General features: G+C 37.8%; 6 protein-coding genes across 12 annotated transcripts; 4 read left to right on the top strand and 2 right to left on the bottom strand.

Annotated features, from left to right (window-relative positions):
• Window positions 1-77: 77 nt before the first annotated feature.
• LOC116001848 lies at window positions 78-2,258 on the top strand. Of its 2 annotated transcripts, XM_031241797.1 has the most exons (4): window positions 78-326; window positions 420-511; window positions 627-708; window positions 1,725-2,258. In XM_031241797.1, the coding sequence occupies exons 2-4, from the start codon at window positions 428-430 to the stop codon at window positions 1,910-1,912; spliced, it is 354 nt and encodes a 117-aa protein (XP_031097657.1). In that variant the 5' UTR covers window positions 78-326; window positions 420-427; the 3' UTR covers window positions 1,913-2,258. The 2 variants fall into 2 exon arrangements, with proteins under 2 accessions (XP_031097657.1, XP_031097656.1); XM_031241796.1 differs by lacking the exon at window positions 78-326 and having other exon boundaries at window positions 335-511.
• A 1,045-nt stretch (window positions 2,259-3,303) lies between these two features.
• On the top strand, window positions 3,304-10,881 carry LOC116001766 (serine/threonine-protein kinase prpf4B). 5 transcript variants are annotated; one of them, XR_004094276.1, is made up of 15 exons: window positions 3,304-3,891; window positions 4,448-5,544; window positions 5,620-5,792; window positions 6,229-6,425; window positions 6,684-6,752; window positions 6,978-7,050; window positions 7,430-7,586; window positions 7,676-7,967; window positions 8,100-8,214; window positions 8,420-8,583; window positions 8,778-8,852; window positions 8,944-9,367; window positions 9,728-9,793; window positions 10,261-10,312; window positions 10,405-10,881. XR_004094276.1 is itself a non-coding variant. In XM_031241702.1 (12 exons), the coding sequence occupies exons 1-12, from the start codon at window positions 3,445-3,447 to the stop codon at window positions 9,130-9,132; spliced, it is 3,048 nt and encodes a 1,015-aa protein (XP_031097562.1). In that variant the 5' UTR covers window positions 3,304-3,444; the 3' UTR covers window positions 9,133-9,592. The 5 variants fall into 5 exon arrangements, 1 of the variants encoding a protein (XP_031097562.1); XR_004094277.1 differs by having other exon boundaries at window positions 9,728-10,312; window positions 10,405-10,442; window positions 10,681-10,881; XR_004094275.1 differs by having other exon boundaries at window positions 9,728-10,312; window positions 10,405-10,442; window positions 10,592-10,881.
• A 1,117-nt stretch (window positions 10,882-11,998) lies between these two features.
• On the top strand, window positions 11,999-13,884 carry LOC116002243 (IST1 homolog). Its single transcript, XM_031242342.1, has 5 exons — window positions 11,999-12,411; window positions 12,507-12,610; window positions 12,711-12,882; window positions 13,010-13,120; window positions 13,240-13,884. Exons 1-5 carry the CDS (start codon window positions 12,223-12,225, stop codon window positions 13,705-13,707), a joined length of 1,044 nt encoding a protein of 347 aa, XP_031098202.1. The 5' UTR covers window positions 11,999-12,222; the 3' UTR covers window positions 13,708-13,884.
• Window positions 13,885-14,041: 157 nt separating this feature from the next.
• Window positions 14,042-15,982, top strand: LOC116002244. The gene is made up of 5 exons (XM_031242343.1): window positions 14,042-14,572; window positions 14,700-14,793; window positions 15,067-15,104; window positions 15,227-15,362; window positions 15,492-15,982. Exons 1-5 carry the CDS (start codon window positions 14,231-14,233, stop codon window positions 15,905-15,907), a joined length of 1,026 nt encoding a protein of 341 aa, XP_031098203.1. The 5' UTR covers window positions 14,042-14,230; the 3' UTR covers window positions 15,908-15,982.
• A 65-nt stretch (window positions 15,983-16,047) lies between these two features.
• Window positions 16,048-17,135, bottom strand: LOC116002245 (30S ribosomal protein 3-1, chloroplastic). Of its 2 annotated transcripts, none has more exons than XM_031242345.1 (2): window positions 16,808-17,135; window positions 16,048-16,530 (listed from the first exon to the last, which is right to left on the bottom strand). In XM_031242345.1, the coding sequence occupies exons 1-2, from the start codon at window positions 17,033-17,035 to the stop codon at window positions 16,249-16,251; spliced, it is 510 nt and encodes a 169-aa protein (XP_031098205.1). In that variant the 5' UTR covers window positions 17,036-17,135; the 3' UTR covers window positions 16,048-16,248. The 2 variants fall into 2 exon arrangements, with proteins under 2 accessions (XP_031098205.1, XP_031098204.1); XM_031242344.1 differs by having other exon boundaries at window positions 16,048-16,533; window positions 16,808-17,132.
• A 460-nt stretch (window positions 17,136-17,595) lies between these two features.
• Window positions 17,596-18,943, bottom strand: LOC116001500 (probable carboxylesterase 6). The gene has a single exon (XM_031241369.1). The coding sequence runs from the start codon at window positions 18,844-18,846 to the stop codon at window positions 17,818-17,820; it is 1,029 nt and encodes a 342-aa protein (XP_031097229.1). The 5' UTR covers window positions 18,847-18,943; the 3' UTR covers window positions 17,596-17,817.
• Between the last annotated feature and the right edge of the window lie 983 nt (window positions 18,944-19,926).

The raw sequence follows: 19,926 nt of genomic DNA, 5'->3' as shown, positions 1-19,926 counted from the left end.
GTATAGAATGGGTTTTAATGAAACATTTATTTATTATTTGTTGTTGTTATTGTCAACTCAGATGAACGACCTTTTCCAACTTATGATTCTGTCCCTCCAAAATTGATTTATCTCCATCTATCTATGTATCCTCAATATTCCCGACCTTGTTTTCCTATAAAAGATCAACTTCTCATAAAGATGGGACTCCTCTTTCATTCTACAAGGTCTGTTCATAAATCGTTTTCATTCTCAGATTAAATTATAAGCCTATCTAGCCTGGTCTGGCCTTCTTAATTACTTCAATTTCTCAGCTCATCATCAGCTCGATCGATCTCACAATTCAAGTACGTACTATAGATAGATGATGTTTTATATATAAGATAAGATGAGGTCGGATCGATTATCTGTTTCATGAACTAATTAACGCGAAATGGCAGCCATTGATATGAAGAAGAGGAAGCCCAACAAGAAGCCAATAATAATTCCGAAAGTCACGCTTGCATCCATTGAATCCTTGGCCATACCTCTCGTAAGTTGCCGTATGTTTTCTGTTACGGTTACTTGTCTCTCCCGTCGTGGTGGTGGTGGTGTTTATTAATTCTACTGCTCGTTTCATTCATTGGTGCCGGCATGCCGCCGATTAGGTGCAGGAAGTGGTGTTCTTGGCGGACTACCGGTGCGCCAGGTGCCAGAAGAGAGTGGCCGAAGTTATGTCCAAAATGAACGGTGAGTTTTCCGGCTCATCGGAGTGGTCTTTTTTTTTTTTCCGGCGTTGGGTGCTGGGTGATGTGACAGTGCGTAGGTGACCGTTGCATCCCCACTACAGTCTAAAATGCGCGCAGCTGTAGCCTTTAGTGTGGTAGCAATTTTCCCCACCCGGGTCCACCCTACCCTGCACGTAGTAATCAACAGCCTCAGCTTGCTGAAATTTCTACAATTTTATGTTATGTTTCAACTACACATCTGTCCCCAACCATTTTTTTTCATTATATTATTACTCCATAACATTTAATAATTATCTTATTCTCTAATACTATCAACATATATATACTTTTAGGTAAAAGTCATAAATTTACATTTCATTTTCTTCAACACATGAAATACTTTTTGATTAAGATTATTCAGCTGGTTAATGATTATATATATGTAATTCCCTTTAATTAATTTGCTGGTTGAAAGCTAAGGTAGCTAGGCTGCAGCTTACCTTGACCTTCAATTCCGGCCTATCTTTTTTCCTGTTTCCTTATGAGGGCATATATATGCATTGGATACCATTAAGAAAAATAATGGGTGAAACTTTCAAGGATATGATTCAATCACACACTTTAATTTTGGTGCAGCTCATGTGGTCCTTTTTACTAAAGTGCAGTACAGTGGTAGCTAGCTTTTATCTTTTCTCTCCGTCGAGTCCTCATCATCCTATCATTCTGGATTTTCTTTGTTCCTATTCTTATGTGGCTGCGCTGCTTAAACTAATTTGGCAATACTAAACTACACATCACAACAATAACCTAACACTATACTGAATATATATGAGCTATCCTAGATGCACTTTAATCTGGGCCGGGGTTAATCATTGCCTTATTTGTGCAACCTAGCTAGCTAAGAAAGCATATATATATATATATATGATGATGAAGTACAAGTCTGATATATATATATATTATTGTTTCTTAATTAATGTTGATCTTACCGGGTGTATTGTTGTTGTTGTTGTACATATGTGATTGTTAATTGTATAGGAGAAACAGAATCAGTGGTGGTGAGCGTGCTGGAAAAGAAGATCACAGTAACCTGCAAAATTCCAAGGGTCAAGATTTTTAATCAAAAACCTCCTCCTGCTGCTGCTGATGTTTCCATTTTCTGCAATCCTATTAACAAAGTTGCTTCCGTTTTTCTGGCTTTCTTTCATCCTTCCCGTACTACTTGATCATATCACTTCAATTCCCGGCCACTTATGTACTATATGTAATAAAGATACATATATAGCTCTGCATTTGCAGGAATCCCAACCCCGCCCCCAAAAAAACTACAATTTTTTTTCACAGATTTCCTTTTATAGATCGATTGAAAGTCCTTAGTTTGACATACAGCAGTTAGTTTGTTTCTACTTTTTATATATATTATTCTCTTTAATTTTTCATTTCTGGGATTGTACTTGTAAACTGAAACCTAGCTTAAAGTTGTTCCATCCAAAATGAATGTAAACAAGATTGGTGTACTGTACTTATTAACTTCATTTGCTTTCTATGTTTAATTTCAGCAATTGTTGGCAACTGTACCTGAAACTGATGAATGTTTCCTGCACAACGTCAGAGCTAGCTAGCTAGGGCGAGCTATTTGTTTCACACTTCCAACTTCCAACTGAACTTCCTATTTATTTTATTTGGTTAAATGCATGAATATATCATCAAAGGTTTCTCCTCTGACCATATAAAGCTTGTTCAATTACATCACTATGATCCTATCCATAAGACCTATGCGGCTATGCCCATGGAGATATAAATCCTATGTTATCAACATTTGATGTTTTATTAAAGTAAATTAAAAGATGCTCATTCATATATTTATAATTAATTAATGTCTGATATGATTGTTAGATAATTTTACATTTCAAATATCATTACATTACCAGACACACCCATATAATAACAAATTATTGGATAAATTAGATGACAACTCACTATAATAGGTTTTAATCCCGCTACTAAATTTAAAACTTTATAATTACCAAGCTAATTGTTTGACCATTTTAACTAGGGGATGTTCGATCTTCTTTTTTATATCTCTTGTAATGGTATATATATACGCTTCTTTCATGTGTTACACTTGTGTGAAACCGTCTCACGTATCTGTGAGACGAGCCGGATCAAGTCAATATGTAAATATAATACAACATACTAATTAAAAAATAAAATGTTTTTTATTTATAATGAAAAACGTAATACTTTTTAGGACCAAAATATAATATTTTTTATATTTTGATGTAGACGTATCATATTATTAATTATACCTTACATATTGACCTCGACTGAGCCTGTCTTACGGATAAAGATTCGTGAGACAGTTTCACACAAAATTTTACCTATTTTTATTTGTTAACAATATGAATAAGTCGTGAACAAGATTCATATAGTTTGGTCTCTATATTCAAAAAAAAAAAAAAAACATTTAAGTTTGATATACTTTGGAAGTCCGCAGTAGTAATACTAGTTTGTTTCAAATACGGAGTAATATTAAGTAATTTGGGGGGTCCTTGTATAAAATTCCTTTTCTGAAGTCCTTACTATATATATATAACAAAAACAAATCCCCGGCAAGATTTTGTGATAATTTCATCATTATTATTCTTGCGATCAGGACCCAAAAATAGAAATTCGTACCCGTTTCCTCAATCTTCAACTCCTCTGCAAAATCAAGCCCTAACCCTAATTCTAGGCTTTCCATTCAATTAAACCCTCAATGGCTAGTGATTCCACTGACCTCTCTCGTCGCAAGCACCGTCGCTCCTCTCCTTCCGATGACGAAGCTAAGGAGGCATCAAAACGCCGTAAGCACCGTCACCATCACCATCACCATCACCGCCACCATCGCCGCAGCAAGAAGCACGAAGAGAGTGATTCCAAGTCCGAAAATGAGATTGCCGAGGCTGGGGCTGAAATTGAGAACGAAAAGAAGGCACTTGGCAGCGGTGCTATGGGTGTGGTCGTGGGCAGTTCGAATTTGGGGATTGATTACGATATGGAGGAAGGGGAGATTGTTGACGATATTTTACCTTCTGCTGCTGCTGCTCATGACGACGACGACGTGGATGGTACTGCTAGGACCAAGGAATTGGATTTAGATAGGGAGACAGAAGATAAACTACTTCAAAACCATCATATTGTCAATCTCAGTAATCCAGACATGGTGTGTTCTATTCCCCTCATGTTGTCTCAGTAAATTCAGTAAATATTTGTTCTCCACTAGTGTACATTTGATTGCTTAAAAAAATATGCAAATGCTACTTCATTTGTGTATGGTACCATGCTAAATGCGGTTTAATCTTGTTTCACAATCCTTGTTAATCTAACATCTTTTATGTCCAGCTTCCACGATTCTTTTACTAAGCAACCAGTAAGGGCTTTGCATTTTTTTTGAGCATTCCATTGTGTCATTTGTATGATGCATTAATTGTGTTTTAATTGCATGATAGAAGCAAGGGGTTAGCTCCAGTATGCATGTCATAGACCTGATAATTTGTATTCTGTCCAGAGCCATGCACAGTATTAGACTATATTGTTCGGGCAAAGTACTTTAGGTGTATTCTGAAGACTGATGGCTTTCATTTTATGTGTAAGCAGTAGTTAGTGGTTTGCAAAATGCAATTGCCATCACAATGTTCATTTCTGTAATTTATTTATGATGGAAAGCTGCAGGAGCTTGCGCATTTAATCATTTCTTTTGTTTTGTATTTTACTTGCAGAAACTTCATGGAGCTCAAGTAGATGGCCCTAATCCCAGTCTGCCTTCTGAAAGCAATTTGGAAAAATCTGACAGGAATTCAATAAGTTCAGGAGGGTACAATGCAAAGAGGAAAGATAGAGAACATGAGGATGATAAGATTCACAAGCATGTAGGTCGGGAAAGAATGTCTAGTGAGGGATATCATACCAATGGCAATTCTGTTGGAGAATATCATAAAGGGGACCATAGACAACATGATGGAAAGCGCTCTCCTGATAAAGAAGATAGAAAGCAAAAGAGCTACCGTGGTGATGAAAATGATTTCAATCAGAAAAATTCTTTGACAACTGAGGATGCTGGGAAGAGACACAAGGCTGGTGATGGAGCCTCTCCTCATGATGGATACTATCAAAAAGGTCGTTCTCGGAAGGAATCAAAATCTCCCAATCTGTCTGGGCCATCTGAGTTAGATGATAAGTATTATAAGGATTGGAAATACAAAAATGATTCCGATAATGAGAGAATGACTAGACGTAGTAGAGACTATTGGCATGGGAGCCGAGATTTTTCAAGGGAAAAAGGAGAGCGCAGTCCCAGTCATGGTAGATATGTTAGTCGAGAGGAAAGGCATCATAGCCGGGAGACTATTGAAAGATATAGGGAGGCAAGCTTAGAAATTAACAGGGATAGAGTCAGAGATAAAGATAACGAAAGAGCTAGAGAAAATTACAGGGTAAGGGAGAGGGAGAGGGAGAGGGGGAGGGAGAGCAAAAGAGAAAAAACCCAGGATAGAGAGAAGGAGAAGGATAGGGATAGACATAGGGATATTGATAGTGATCGGGAGAGGGGGAGAGAAAGGAGAGATAAGGATAGGGAGAACAGAAGAGGTAGAAGTGGAGACAGAGAAAGAGATAGGGATAGGGATAGTGATAGATCCAGCAGGCGTTGTGGATATGATGACTTTGGTAGTAGCTATGGTGATCGAGATAGGTACAGTGCTTCCAGGCATATTAGAGATGATGAGACTCGCCACAGTCACAGAGAGACGTCAAACAATGTAGAAGAAAGTAATTCTGACAAAAAACTAGTAGAAATGGGAAATGAGAAATTTAGAAGGTATATCTTTCTCATGTCTGTACATCCTGTATTTAAAAGTTCTTATTTTAATAGGAATACTCTTTTTATGTGCAGAGATGATGATGAACAGGAAGAGTATCAGGAAAAAATCACGATGCAACTTGCTGAACAAGAAGAAGATATAGAGAGTATAAAGGAGGAGAGTAGAAGGCGAAGGCAAGCTATACTTGAAAAATACAAGAATCAGCAGCAACAGATGCAACCTAAAATCCACTCAGAAGAAAGTGGTAAGTCTTTCCTCTCTTTAACTTTTAAATTTTTTTATTGGTCTCCTTTTTTTTTTTTTTTTTTTTTTTCCTCCTCTCTATATGCAGTTCCATAGATTAAGCTATTTAGATGCTTCTGCTTTAATGCTGCGCTCGCAATCTTGTTCTTTAATTTCATTTTAGGGTGAAATATTTTATGTATACTCTAAGTTCTAAGCTGTTCCAATGGTTGTTCTGCTGAACAAACATTTTGGTTATAGCATACTTTATATACTTGTATATCAGCATTGGTTTCTTACAATATTGGAGTTCTTTTAGTAGGCTATTTATCTAATATTATTAGCTCATAGTTCACATATGTTTGTAGTTTATGGCCCTGGATTTTTTGCCTTGTTCTCTCTCTTTATGGGTTATGCATCACTTATTCCTTAACAATGACCTTTCGTGGATTAAACAGATAAGGGTCTAGTAAAGCAGTCTGCTCAGCCAGTTCAAGGTGTTAATCTTGCATCAGAAGTTGATGCTAGAACTGATGATGCAGACACTGATGTTGGTGACCAAGAGTTTTCTGTTGGAAAATCTCCTCACCAGGATAACCTTTCTGTGAATGAGCAGACTTCTGGAGTTGGTGGACTGGGACAGGGTAGTCCAAAGGTACTCCAAGTTTTATTGCAACTGCTATATATTTTTAAATTCTCTGTTTCCATTATGAATTCTTAGTGCAACTTCATTTATTTCTTCGTATGGGAAATATATTGATGGATGGATGTCTATCTTTTCTGGTTTTCCTTATTTTTTTTGGCCTCTGTGTGTGTATATGTAAAATGAATATGGATAATATTTTGTAATTTAAGTACTTTAAGTGTTCACTGACATAGCTCATTGACAGCTTAGAATTGTTAAATATTGCAGAGTGAGAGGTCAAATGACATGTTCTGTGATGATATATTTGGAGAATCACCTGCAGGAGTTCGCAAACAAGTAAGTCTTAAATATAACTATGCACACTAACATTTCTTTGCTTACTTTGACATCAACACATCTCTGAAGGTGTTGTTGGACTTAACATATTAAAGTGGGGATTGGCTATACAGCAGTTGACATATTCATCATATCAATCTCATGTTTTATGTTTGATTTTGATAGACCAAATCCTTTTCTTCTTTATATATATATATATAATTATTATTTTTTCTTGTCTCTCAGGGTAAAGGAGATGGTTTAGCTATTGAAAGAAGTGGTCTTAATGATAACTGGGATGATGCAGAGGGGTATTATAGTAAGTTAGCTCCTTTGCCATTTTATGATCGTCATTGATCTTCCTTTATTTACAGTGACCTCAATAGTCATCATTTTCCTTTATTGTCTCTTTGTCATGGATTTCTAATTATAATTCTTGTATAAACTGATATATGGCAAGTATATAGCATTATGGTTTCTGATTTTAAATTCCTAATGTTGTAGATAAAAACGATTGTGACACATATACTACCTATTCATAGTAAATAACCCTATGCGTAGGGGAAATGCACAACTTTCATTCAATATACAGAACATCAAAGTCCAACATAATTGTGTAGCTGAGCTTTATTAATTTTTTTTTTCATCACATCCATGGTCATACAATCTAATACTTTTACATCTTGTCATTTACAAAGGCTACCGTTTGGGAGAAGTGCTTGATGGCCGATATGAGATCATTGCAGCCCATGGAAAAGGAGTGTTCTCAATGGTTGTCCGTGCTAAAGATCTAAAGGCTAAACCTGGCGATCCTCAAGAGGTAGCAATAAAAATGATCCGTAATAATGAAACAATGTATGTTCTTCTGTTTTATTCCTTTCCCAGTTCCTGCACTTGCTGCCTGCTTTACAAGCAACCTAATTTCTTGGTGATATTACGCATAGGTACAAGGCTGGTATGGAAGAGTTGGTGATATTGAAGAAGTTAGTCGGTACAGATCCTGAGGATAGGCGTCACTGTGTCCGCTTTCTTTCTAGCTTCAAGTACCGGAATCATCTTTGCTTAGTGTTTGAATCTCTTCATATGAATCTTCGTGAGGTTTTGAAGAAGTTTGGCCGGAATATTGGACTAAAACTTACTGCTGTGAGGGCATATGCGAAGCAGCTATTCATTGCGTTGAAACATTTAAAAAACTGTGGTGTTCTTCATTGTGATATTAAACCAGATAACATGCTGGTATGCAACCTTTTCTTTCATGCTTACCTATTCATGGCCCCCTCCTTGCTCCCAATCTAGATATGATGGTTGTCTTTTTGTTATATTTCATATGTGCTTATGGTTGGGCTTGAATGCATTTGCTTATGCCAGGTGAATGAAGCAAAAAATGTTCTGAAGCTTTGTGATTTTGGTAATGCCATGTTTGTGGGAAAAAATGAGATTACTCCATACCTAGTGAGCCGTTTTTACCGTTCCCCTGAGATTAGTAAGCATTCTTATTTCTTGATATTTTCTTCAGCAGTTTGTTTTTTCTCTTTAAATCCCCAAAAGGAATGAGTTGATTTCATACCTCATGACTCATGAGCTGCTTTATAGTGCCCCTTAAATTAGCATACATCCTTTTTTTTTTTCTTCACTCACTGATATCTTGTTGTCACTATTCTAAGTTTTTATTTTTTTTATTACTTCAGTTTTGGGCTTGACCTATGACCATCCAATGGATATGTGGTCAGTTGGTTGCTGCTTGTATGAGCTTTATACTGGAAAAGTTTTGTTTCCTGGTCCAACAAACAATGACATGCTTCGTCTTCATATGGAATTAAAGGGTCCATTTCCAAAGAAAATGCTTAGAAAGGTCAGTTTAATCTGTCAGCTAAAGTTCACCTCTTTTGCATTTAAATCTGGTTAATGTGTTTTAGAGATTGAGACTCCTTTTGTTTGTTGATAATGTTGGGTGATTGTTCCTATTGTCCTTGCATTGTATTTGCAACTTGTAAAGCATGAACTGAAGTGGATACTCATCTTTGCATTCCTTCAAAACTATTACAGGGAGCATTTACAGACCGACACTTTGATCAAGATCTTAATTTTCTTGCAACAGAAGAGGACCCTGTCACAAAAAAGGTAGCAATATTTTTACAGATTGCATTCCTAGTTTTTGATAGTTGATGACAATTTTATTGGTTTTAATTAGGACTTCCTATTTGACATGCAGGCTGTAAGAAAGCTGATTACTAATATCAAGCCAAAAGATATTGGTACAATTGTTTTGGGCTCTCCTGGTGAGGATCCAAAAATGTTCACAAATTTTAAAGATCTTCTTGAGAGAATATTCATGCTAGATCCAGATAAGAGACTCACAGTTTCACAAGCATTGAGCCATCCTTTCATTACGGGCAAGTGATCAATGATGATGATTTTGACTGCAGACATGCTGTTGCCCTAGATTCCTGTAGAATTATGATAACTAAATTTACATTCAGTCTAACCATTGGGCATTTATCTGTTTTATATACTCTGCTGGCTTAAACGCTGTGGTCAGAGTGATTGTCGTGATTGAAGGGGGGAAGAGAAGACAGCTGACTGGGAGAGGCCTCTTTCTTGGCTGTTCTTTCAGTGGACTATTTTCTGTTTCTATTGTAAGATAACTTGCTAATGGCATTTTTCTTTTTGTACTCAATTCTTAATGGTCACCATTAGGAAGCTCTACACAACATGTTTTCTCCTGTTACTTTCATTGTTTAAAGATGTACTTGGACACAATTGTTGCAATTGTGATGGTTCAAGACACATTAAAAGGTTTCACATTGATAGAAGCATGTTTATCAATGTACGTGTAAATGAGATTTTACTGGTTTTGGCCATGTCTGGTTTAGTCTTAATTTTGAATCCTTGTGATCTCTTTCTTTTTTCCTATGCTCTAAATCTCATAGCATTATACCCATTTTACGTTTGAAATTGTTTGGGTCCTGGAAAATCTAACTTGGTTTTTCGTTCAGGATATCTACCAGGATTATGGGACAAGCATTCAGTTGTTTAGTTGCTTGAAAGGCACCCTGGAGAAGGTACCTTGGTTTGTTTGTTAGGAGCTTATTGTGACAACAGCATTTGCAGTTATTATGCTTTTTGTGTCCTATTAATGCCAACTTTGCTTATTTGCTGATATTCGTCCTGTTGGTGATTGTAGACTTATTCTGCATTAGAATTTGGGCCCACAATTTGTGGATGGTTTGAATCTTGATTGTATATAGTATATACATATGCATAATTTGACTGTCAAGAGTTGGGAAGGTGTAGTAGATGATGGTCACCAGGCATTTCCTCTCTATGCAATTTTTTTGGTATGCATGGGACATTTTTTATTAAAGTCCTGAATGTATTGTGATGCCTCCCAAACTGGGGTAACTGATTCAGTGACCTTTACTTCAATGCATTGTTTTTGCTTCTGTCAAGTTTTCACATAAATTCAGTTTGCTAATCATATTGTATTGCGTGATTTGCGTCTGATCCATGGTGTGGTCACATGCTGGAGCAATGAATGTCTGGAGATGTTAAGACGCCTTGAACTGAGAAAGGGTTCAAGAGTGAGTTGTCCTTTCAATTTTTCTGCTGTTCATTTTTTATAAGAAGCTTTTGCTAAAGATTGTGTTTTTTATTGGACTTTGTGTGTTGATAGGAGGGGTAAGGGGTTGCCTTCATGGTTCTGCAACTATAGTAAGTACTCTTGTTTACATTTGGTTTATATTATTTTTGATGACTAAATGGGTATCTAGGTGTGCTGCATTACTTTCAGTTATGTTGTTCTTGTTGGTCAATATCAATCAGGAATTAGATGAGTATCCTAATATATTTTGTTGTACTAGATTCAAAGGAAGTTTATTGTCCATGTGTCTAAAGTATTGGTGGCTGACTTGTTTCTTGGTCATTCAACCAAATTTTGGTAATAATGCAGCAGCTCATGTAGTCTGCTTCTTGATGATCCAGTGTATGGAACAGTTATCCTTGACTTTGTATTTTGGATGCTCTTTGGTTCTGGCAGAAAAGAAAAGAAACGAAAACATAAAACTTGAAATATGAGTGTGTATGACAGGATTAGTTTGTCAGCATTTATGTTTCCATTCATTGGATGGGCAATCCACCATGAGTTGTCATATTTCCATATTTTGTTTGTTTATTAAATAATTGGAATGGTACATAGTTGAGTGGTATCTCTGGGGGTACATAAATCATCTATTTTAATGCACAGCCAAATTATAGTGCTAGAATTTTGAGTTGGAAATTTGTTTGTTTGGAGATAGTTGAAGTAGTGGGGAAGTAGGAAGGCATAGGTTTAATAAGGCTAAATCCAGCAACTGCTGTACTTCATTCGCCATTAGGTCGACTTGTAAGTTGTTTCTAGAAGCTGGTAATTGGTTTTGATTTCATTGGACCAACTACCTCCTCAAAAGTCAAAATCATTTAATGATTTATATACTTTGCTGCCTAAGTGTACGTGTCTTTGGCAAAAAATAGAGAAACCCCTGTAGTCTTGATTGCTTCTTATTAGGGTCATTGTCGACGAAATTGTTGTGGAACATTCCCCAAATAATTGATCAACTCATCCGGGAAAATCACTTTATCAACTACGTCCTTTTCTGATTCTACAGTTTTTTGTTTTGTTTTGTTTTGTTAATCAGGCTGGGTTGATCTATTTTTGAGATCTGATTATTTTATAGTTTTGTACTCTAGTACATTTGATGATTTCTTCTAATGGACGGCTTTGGAAATATATTACTTTAGTTGAGAAATAGCAAGCACACTCATTATTCTTCTCTTCAAGCAAAGAGTAGAACCATCGCTTCTAGTACGGGTAATTTGATTTGGATTGAGTTGGGCAAATTAAAAAACCTTAACGTACATCCTATTTAATTTATACAATTTTCAAAATAACCTTTGAATAAAGAAAAACCAAATGAGACAGACATTCGTTGCCGAGATCACTGGACAAGCAAACAATTGTTGAACTTGTAGGGTTAACCTGGCCTGAAACATACATTCATGGATTACGAAAAATAGTGAATAGTAAACGCTGGGTGGCAACATAGTCCACCTCTCCCCGCTATATGTTATGTTGAAAATGACAAAACTGGAGCGCGTCAGACAAGACAGCCGCAAAAAAGTCCAACCGCGTCAGGCAACATAGTCCACTGTGTAATTTCCATTGGCAAGACTTAGGCTATAAGGTAAATATATATATAGTATCCCCACACGTCCGCCCGCTAAGAAACGTATTCATATCCATTATCCATCCAATCAGCGTATTATTATGGAGTAGATCAGAGTTAATGCTGTAACCGCAAACCTCACGTATACATATATACATATAATAATCTAATCGTCAGCACCAAATTAAAAGGTGTAAACAGAAAGGGCTCGTTTGTTCTCCGATCCCCCGCCTACATACTACTATACAACTTCAATTCATTCCATCCCCTAATAACAAACAAACGAGCCGATGGGAAAGAGGATTGACGCCTTGCTTGGAAGAGGAAGCTTGAAGAGCGCGAAGCTGAAAGCCACCTCAAACCTGGCCATCTCCCGCCTTGCCGTTCTGAAGAACCAGCGGCAGGCCAAGTGTTCCATCGCCCGCTCCGATGTGCTTCAGCTGCTCAACCTCGGACAACACGACAGAGCTCTTCTTCGGGTAATCTATCATATATTAATTAATGTGTTTTTTTAAAGTGGGTTGGGCTCTCTGATCTGATAGCGTTGAATTGTTTGTCTGAATTGTTGGTTCAGGTTGAGCATGTGATCAAGGAGCAGAACATGTTGGATGTGTTTGTTGTAGTTGAAGGCTACTGTAATCTGTTGACAGAAAGGATCAACCAGTTAGAACACGAAAAGTAAGTTACTTCAATTCAATTCCCTAGCTTCACACTTGAACAAAAGTGTATTTATTTCATGTTTTGATCGACGTACTTGTTTTACCTCTAATTTGTTCAGGGTTTGTCCTGATGAGTTGAGGGAAGCCATATCCAGTTTGATTTTTGCAGCTACAAGGTGTGGGGAATTCCCAGAGCTTCAAGAGCTTCGCGCCATTTTCACTGCAAAATTTGGAAAGGAATTCACCGCCCGGGCTGTTGAGCTTAGAAACAACTGTGGAGTCAATCCAAAGGTATATATATATGTAAACATACATACAACATTCATCTATCTATCTATCTATCGTCTTAGCTAGCTTATATATGAATATATATATATTAACAACCACGCACTACTTCCATCCGTCACTGCACATGCAGATGATTCAAAAGCTGTCGACTAGGATGCCTAGCCATGAAACCAGATTGAAGGTCCTCAAAGAAATCGCAAAGGAAAATGACATTGTTTTGCAGCTTGAAGAAGCAACAAAGGTACGTATAGTAGTGACAAAACCTAACGCAGGCTAGCTTAAATTAAATTCTTGAATTGGCCGGTTTTATTAGATTATTTTTCTAGTCCAGCAAATTATAATCAGAAAGTGTGATTCCAGGAGGAAAAGGGTGTGGACAGCAAGGAAGACCGGGCGGCTGCTCATCATCGTATTCCCAATCCCCCTGTGTTGGATGAAGATGGTGCAGAAATAATGGAAGTGAAGGGAAAGTACAAGGACGTGGCTGATGCCGCCCAGGCAGCATTTGAATCAGCAGCTTATGCGGCCGCAGCTGCCAGAGCTGCCGTGGAGCTTTCTCGCTCAGAATCTGGTGGATCTGATCATCCTCCATATAATAGTCCCAGGTTGCACACAACAAAAGCTCCACACACTATTCAAACTAATGAGGAAAAAGATGTCAAAGGTACTGATGATGAAGATAATGGGGATGTTGAAGGTGGTGGATTCGACCCCAAAATTCAACCTGCAAAGACAGAAGATAGAAGTGCAGACAATTTAAATGAGGATAGGAAGCCTATCTCAATGAGAACTCAACCCAAACATCGCTGGGCGCTGACAAGGAACTGAACAATAATACTTCATCAGAGATTGAGTATTTACATACATACATACATACATACATGTCCATCGATTTTGTTCATTTTTTGGATTCTTCCATCTCTTTAATTTGGCTATGGATCTGTCATATATATCTTGTATTGTATTGCACAATTTGTCAAGGCTTCTTCTTTTGGAGATGATGAATTAATGCTCACTATTAAAATTTAAAAGTGCAGAAAATAATTTGCAGTCAGACCATTTCCAACAAATTAAAAGTATGGAAAGAACCCTGCACTGTCATTCTATTGGAGATATGGCATTTAGCATAACTTCAGAGAGAAATGGCGTAACAAAAACAATTAAGCCCCACATGCAGAGTCATAGACCATAAATCCAATGTTCCGAAATTGCCCCGGTCTCTGCCACTTAATTACGAATCAGGACGGCCAAACACTTGAACACGCGCCAGCCACGATGATAGTTTTGTCACTACATTATCAGTTTTTGTACACCAACGATAAAACGAGAGAACTTGAGGCGACCGCCGGCGATGACGACGGTGGCTTTGCTATCCACTACGCCTTTGACGCGGCCACCTAATTTTTTTTTACTCCGAGGAACACAAAACTTCCTTGCTCATATCAAGACTACTAAATGGCCTCATGGTAGCATAAAGTTGGGATCTTTGCGCAGAAGAGACAAGCTTGTCAAATTCAGCGGACTCAACTGGAAACGCGGGAAGGTACTTGTCGCTGCGAAATCCGGCGGCAGTGGCGATGGCTCGATTCTAGAAAACCACGATAATGTTCAGAGGAGAAGATTAATACAGACTATTCTATGGATTGCAGAGGGGGTCTATGTGCTTTGGCTGTTTTTGCTCCCCTATGCACCTGTAATCTTGTGTTAATTTCTGTTTGTTTAGCGCCTGCCTGCATTTTGTTTCATTAATATTAATATATTAATTATGCTTTCTGTATTTATATTATTGTGTTGTATGTATGTTATCTTGTGTAATGCAGGGTGATCCTGTATGGAGAATCAGTTCAGCCACAGTGAATGATCTTCTTGGCCTTTCCCTCAATTTCTTTTTTATTCTGCCTCTATCAAACATTGGTATGTTTCTTAGCTAAGGTGGATTTTTTAAGTTAATTGAGTGGCTCCTTTATATGCTATAACTTTTTTTAGGGATTTTGCTACTAAGATGTTAACCATGCATCCACACTCAGTAAGTTTATTACAGTAGTTGCTATCATATTACATAAATGCATAAATTCTCTTTGTAGTTTCCATAGGCTTTAGTTTGTTCTCTCCTCTAGTTATAGGCCTGCCTACCTTTTGCATATTGTTCTGCTTAGAGTTGAATCTTGCTTTTGTGTGGCAGAGTAGTTGGCATTCATTTCTTAGAGGCACCAGTGCTTCATCCTGTAAGTACTTTGTGATATAATAAACTTGATCAACTTATTCATCATCAAACTAATAACTGATTGACATGAAACTAACTCTTTGCTCAAGTGCTGCTTTTGTCCTTGTTTTCTCTCTCCCCCAGATGTCTGAAGGATTATTCAATTTTGTTATCGGGTGGACATTTATGTTCGCGCCTTTGTTGTTCACTGACCGTAAGAGGGACAGGTATAAAGGATCACTGGATGTTCTGTGGGGCTTCCAAATGTTCCTCACAAACAGTAAGTTTTCTCCCAAACTCAATGGCTTATTTTGCTGGACAAATGGAATATGCAATACTGAAAACTCTGTTTGGCAGCAGTAGAGTTTTACAATAAGTAATTGAACTGTTTGTATATCCTGCACTGCAGCATTCTTAATACCATACATGGCCATTAGGCTAAATGGTGGTGGCACAGATGATGATCCAAGAAAGATCACCTCTCAATTAGGTTCCGTCATGACTAGGGGTGCACGCATTGTTGGCCTGATTGGTGTTGGTGTCTGTTTGCTGTCAACATTTTGGGCAATCTTTGGCCGCGGGGATGGTAATTTTGGGGGCATATCAGAAAGATGGGAGTTCCTGGTGAGTTACCTAGGATCCGAAAGACTTGCCTACGCCTTCATCTGGGACATTTGTCTATACATGATTTTCCAACCGTGGCTCATAGGAGACAACTTGCAAAACATTGAGAAGGACAAGGTTGGTGTGGTGAACTATCTTAGGTTTGTCCCAGTAGTTGGCTTAGCTGCCTATTGCCTTTGTCTAAACCTCGATGACAATTAATCGTAGATGAAATGCATGATTATATATGGACTTCATTTCTCCTTAACTCAATGTAGATTGTGATTTCAGATCGAATGCTGCAAAACATCCTGAGTAGTTAGTTCAATAGCTAATTATTGAGTGCACTGGTACACCTAAAATAACTCACCAAAATGGATCTCCAATATTTTTCTGCTCCAAAAGAGAGCAATTTATGTATATAATCATAAAGATGGATAATTCTAAACCTCGATGTCACACACTATTAAAAAAAAAAAAGGAATAAATAAGATGAAACAAGAGTATTGGTTATTTGCATAGCAGCAGGCAGGAAGGAGACAGAATTACAAAAGAAATTAGAATTAAGGGGAGATGTTGACACCACTTTGCTGCCACAAATTGATGATATCAGTGGCCTGATTGAGCAATATGATCATTTTCTTCTGAGATATCCAAGGCTTGCTCTCTAGTGTGGTCTTCAGCTCTTCCCATGCATCTTTCCTTGGCCAAAAAAAGTATGGACTCAAAGGAACTGTACCATGCCCTGCTATTTCTTGATCAAGTGCTAACCCTATGTTCTTTTCCATCCATACGAACTTCAAAACCAGCTTCGTCTTCCCCACCTTCTTCACCCCCGCTCCACTCTTCTGCATGCAATTCCATCCATCAACAATACAACAATTCACCCAATTTTCATTAATTGTATGTATATATTACTTAACCAGCTGCCACCAATCCCAGCATATACATACATTATTATTATTTTATTATATTGGCCAAAAATGCAAACTTTTTGTCCAAAGTTACAGCCTTTAATTTGAACCACAAACTTGAACTGACACTATCAGCCATACAACTTAACTGAAGTAGTAGTTTACAACTAAATATATATATATAATTAAGAATAAAGTTTTTAATTACCTGGGTGGGAGCTGATACTGCAGTCTCCAAAGCAGCCGTAGCTGAAATCTTGAAGTCTCTTCTAATGGGTGTGGTTTTGGCTTCAAGAATTATTGTTGCAGGAGGAGCTCTGGGCTTTACAGAGAATGGAGTTGTGGAGGTTTGGAGATAAGGTTTCTTGGAAAATAAAGAAGACGGGCAAGCGAAAGTTCCCTTTATGTTGGCTTGAACTGACATTGATGGTAACATGGTCTAATTTTCTGTGGAGATGGAGATTTTTCAATCCTAGCTAGCTATGTCGGAACTACGGAAGGTACAGTTGGATTCACTGGCAGGTAGGTGGTTGAGACTTGAGAGTTGAGAGGATAAGGCAGTATAAACTATAGACCACACTCAACAGTTGAAGCTGGGCCTTAGTTTTTTTCACTGGCCTGGCCTATACATGTGTATGTAGTATTAATTATATGGAAGTCCAATTGAGGTAACCCAACTTGCTGCATATCACGCCCATTTGGTATTTATTGCAGCCCAGAATCCTCAATAAGACATGCTCTCTTAGCTTGTTCAAATATGAACAAGTTTGTCATTGGGTTATACCAACTAACCAAGTACCAGACAAATGGAAAGTTAAAAAACAAGAATACAAATCTAGCAATCTAAGGTAAGCAATTTATTAATGTAAATAAGAAGATTGACATATAAATGCATCATATTTTATTGTTTTGGGTCCATCTTTAAACCTGAATATATACAAGTTAAACTTTAATTTATTAGAATTTACACGGTAGTGGAGACAGACATGTTTGAAATGTAAAAACGTTCCCCAAACAAAATGTAACAATATATATAATACATGAGCAAAATGTAAAAGCTAGGCAAAGCCAGGTAAGTTATGTAACATATCTGGCTGCTTCTTTTTATTAAATTTCTTTTACTTTTGCATTAAACTAAAACATGTAATAATTTACAGTAGACAACATTAAATCATGGCTGCGCTAGCTAGCTAGCTTCTTGTTAATGATATGAGCTAGCTAGGTGGCGGTGAAGGTCTTGATCTGAGCAATCAATTCATCAGTTCTTGTTTGTGCGAGCTGTGACTTGCTAAGAATATGAAATGCATGGCCAACACCTTTGCACATAAACAACTCCACTTTCTTACCAGCTCTACTCAAAGCCCCACACAACTCCAAGCTCCTATCTTTCAATATATCTAGCTCCGATATGACCACTAGGCTTGGTGGAACCCTCATCACCTCCTTCATATTTGTGGTAATAATTGGGTTGCACCACGGGTGGTCACGGTTAGCCCCCACGGGGAGTGCTAGCCGCCAATACGTGTCGGAGGCGGCCAATGTGAGCGCCGAGTGCGACGGTTGCGCCGTGTATATCTCCGAATAAGTTCTTGATTCTCCTCCCACAAATGGTTGTATGAGAATGGTCCCTTTTATGACCAAAGGGTTTAAGGGTTTAAATTCTTGACATAACCTTATGGCAACATTGTGGGCTATATTGGCTCCCGCACTGTCACCACCTAGGAAAACACTAGAAAAGTCACATTTGTTTGACCAGCAATAATTATATTCTTTGGCCGCCGCCGCCGCATGTTGCCTTAACCACATAACTGCCTTAACGCCGTCATCGTACGCTGCCGGAAGTGGATTTTCCGGTGCCAACCTGTAGTTCACTGAGAATACCACACAATTTGCTTTTCTTGACAATTTTGCCAGGAATTCATGGTAACAACTCCAAGAAGCCGAGCCCACGCAAAATCCACCTCCATGAAAATACACTAATAGCGGAACCTTATTATAATCACATCTCGGAACGTAACAACGTGCCCAAATGTTCGTGCTCTTATCAATTTTCACATCAGTACAAGTCACACCAAATTCTGGAGGCAATGAACACGAGACATTCGGGACAATCTGCGGTCTCTCCACGTGACCATCTCGATAAACCTTAATCAGCCCCGGAATTTCCTCCTCTATTCTATGTTGCTTGCTGATTTGGAGGCCTAAACTAGGATCTACTGTAATGGATGGCATTTTCCTTCTTCTCATAAGATGCGAATATATATATGACAGAAATGGAAGGAAGGAAACAAGAATTGAAGCTAAGCTAGTTGACACTATATAATATATATGGAATAATGTTTGGGTCAAGAATTGCATAGGTGAATGGTTGGTCTTTATATAGAAGCTAAGGTAGGAGAATGAAACGAGATTGAGGGGTGGATTATTGGCCACTTTCTAGATGACAAGTGGGAAATTGGGATGCTTCCACACGTCTTCACATGTAGTTGACAATGGTGGCCGGGCTGCTCTAGTGCTTTTGGCGAAACGCATAATGCTTCTTATCACTTTCGGGCCTAGGTTGAATTGCCTCGATGGGTGGTTGAGTGTGTTGGTCAATGAATCACTTTTGTGCTTATATTCATCCGAATGTATTAGAATTCTATGTTCTAGGTACACTAGAATTCATTTTCCTCTTCCAGAATTATTGTTAGGATCCATGGCTACAAAAAAAATCCACCGTCACTGTCCCTAGCCACCGGTTGGTGACACTACCTTCTCTTCTCGCATCATCTTCGATATTGTCTATCCAACCATAGTCCTAATAAATAGTGCCTATAAACAACTCATCACTTTATCTCTATTAAACATACTTCCTTAAACTATCTCTGATGGAAGACTCACCTTGTTCCCTTTCTCCATGGTCAAAATCCTCAGTAGATACATTGAAGACATGTTTTTGTGTATGTCCATCATAATTTATTAGGGCTCCAGATGAGTGTTCCGTTGTAGCTGCGTTCCAGATGAATTCTGTTGTATAGTAGTTGCACTCTGGATGAATGTTCCATTGTAGTCGATCCTGCTATCAGAAATTTCATCAATCAAGATTCTTTTATTTTGTTCGGGACAAAGTCCAATTGATTAATAAATATTATTTAATATATATTAAGTGTTAAAACTATTACTCATGCCTTATTAAATATAAATGAATGGGGTGATATATGGAGTGTATGGCTTAGATATGATCTACTTGTGGTACAAAAGTTTATTAACTCTTATCGATAAAACAACTTATAAATTTATGTTAGGATTTTAATTAGACTCAATAACACTAACATTAAGATATAT

This window comes from Ipomoea triloba, chromosome 13 (genome assembly GCF_003576645.1).
Source record: "Ipomoea triloba cultivar NCNSP0323 chromosome 13, ASM357664v1".
In the NCBI taxonomy this organism is placed as follows: Eukaryota; Viridiplantae; Streptophyta; class Magnoliopsida; order Solanales; family Convolvulaceae; genus Ipomoea; species Ipomoea triloba.
Note: the sequence above shows the minus strand (reverse complement) of the source record. Positions and strands in the feature narration are given on the sequence as shown.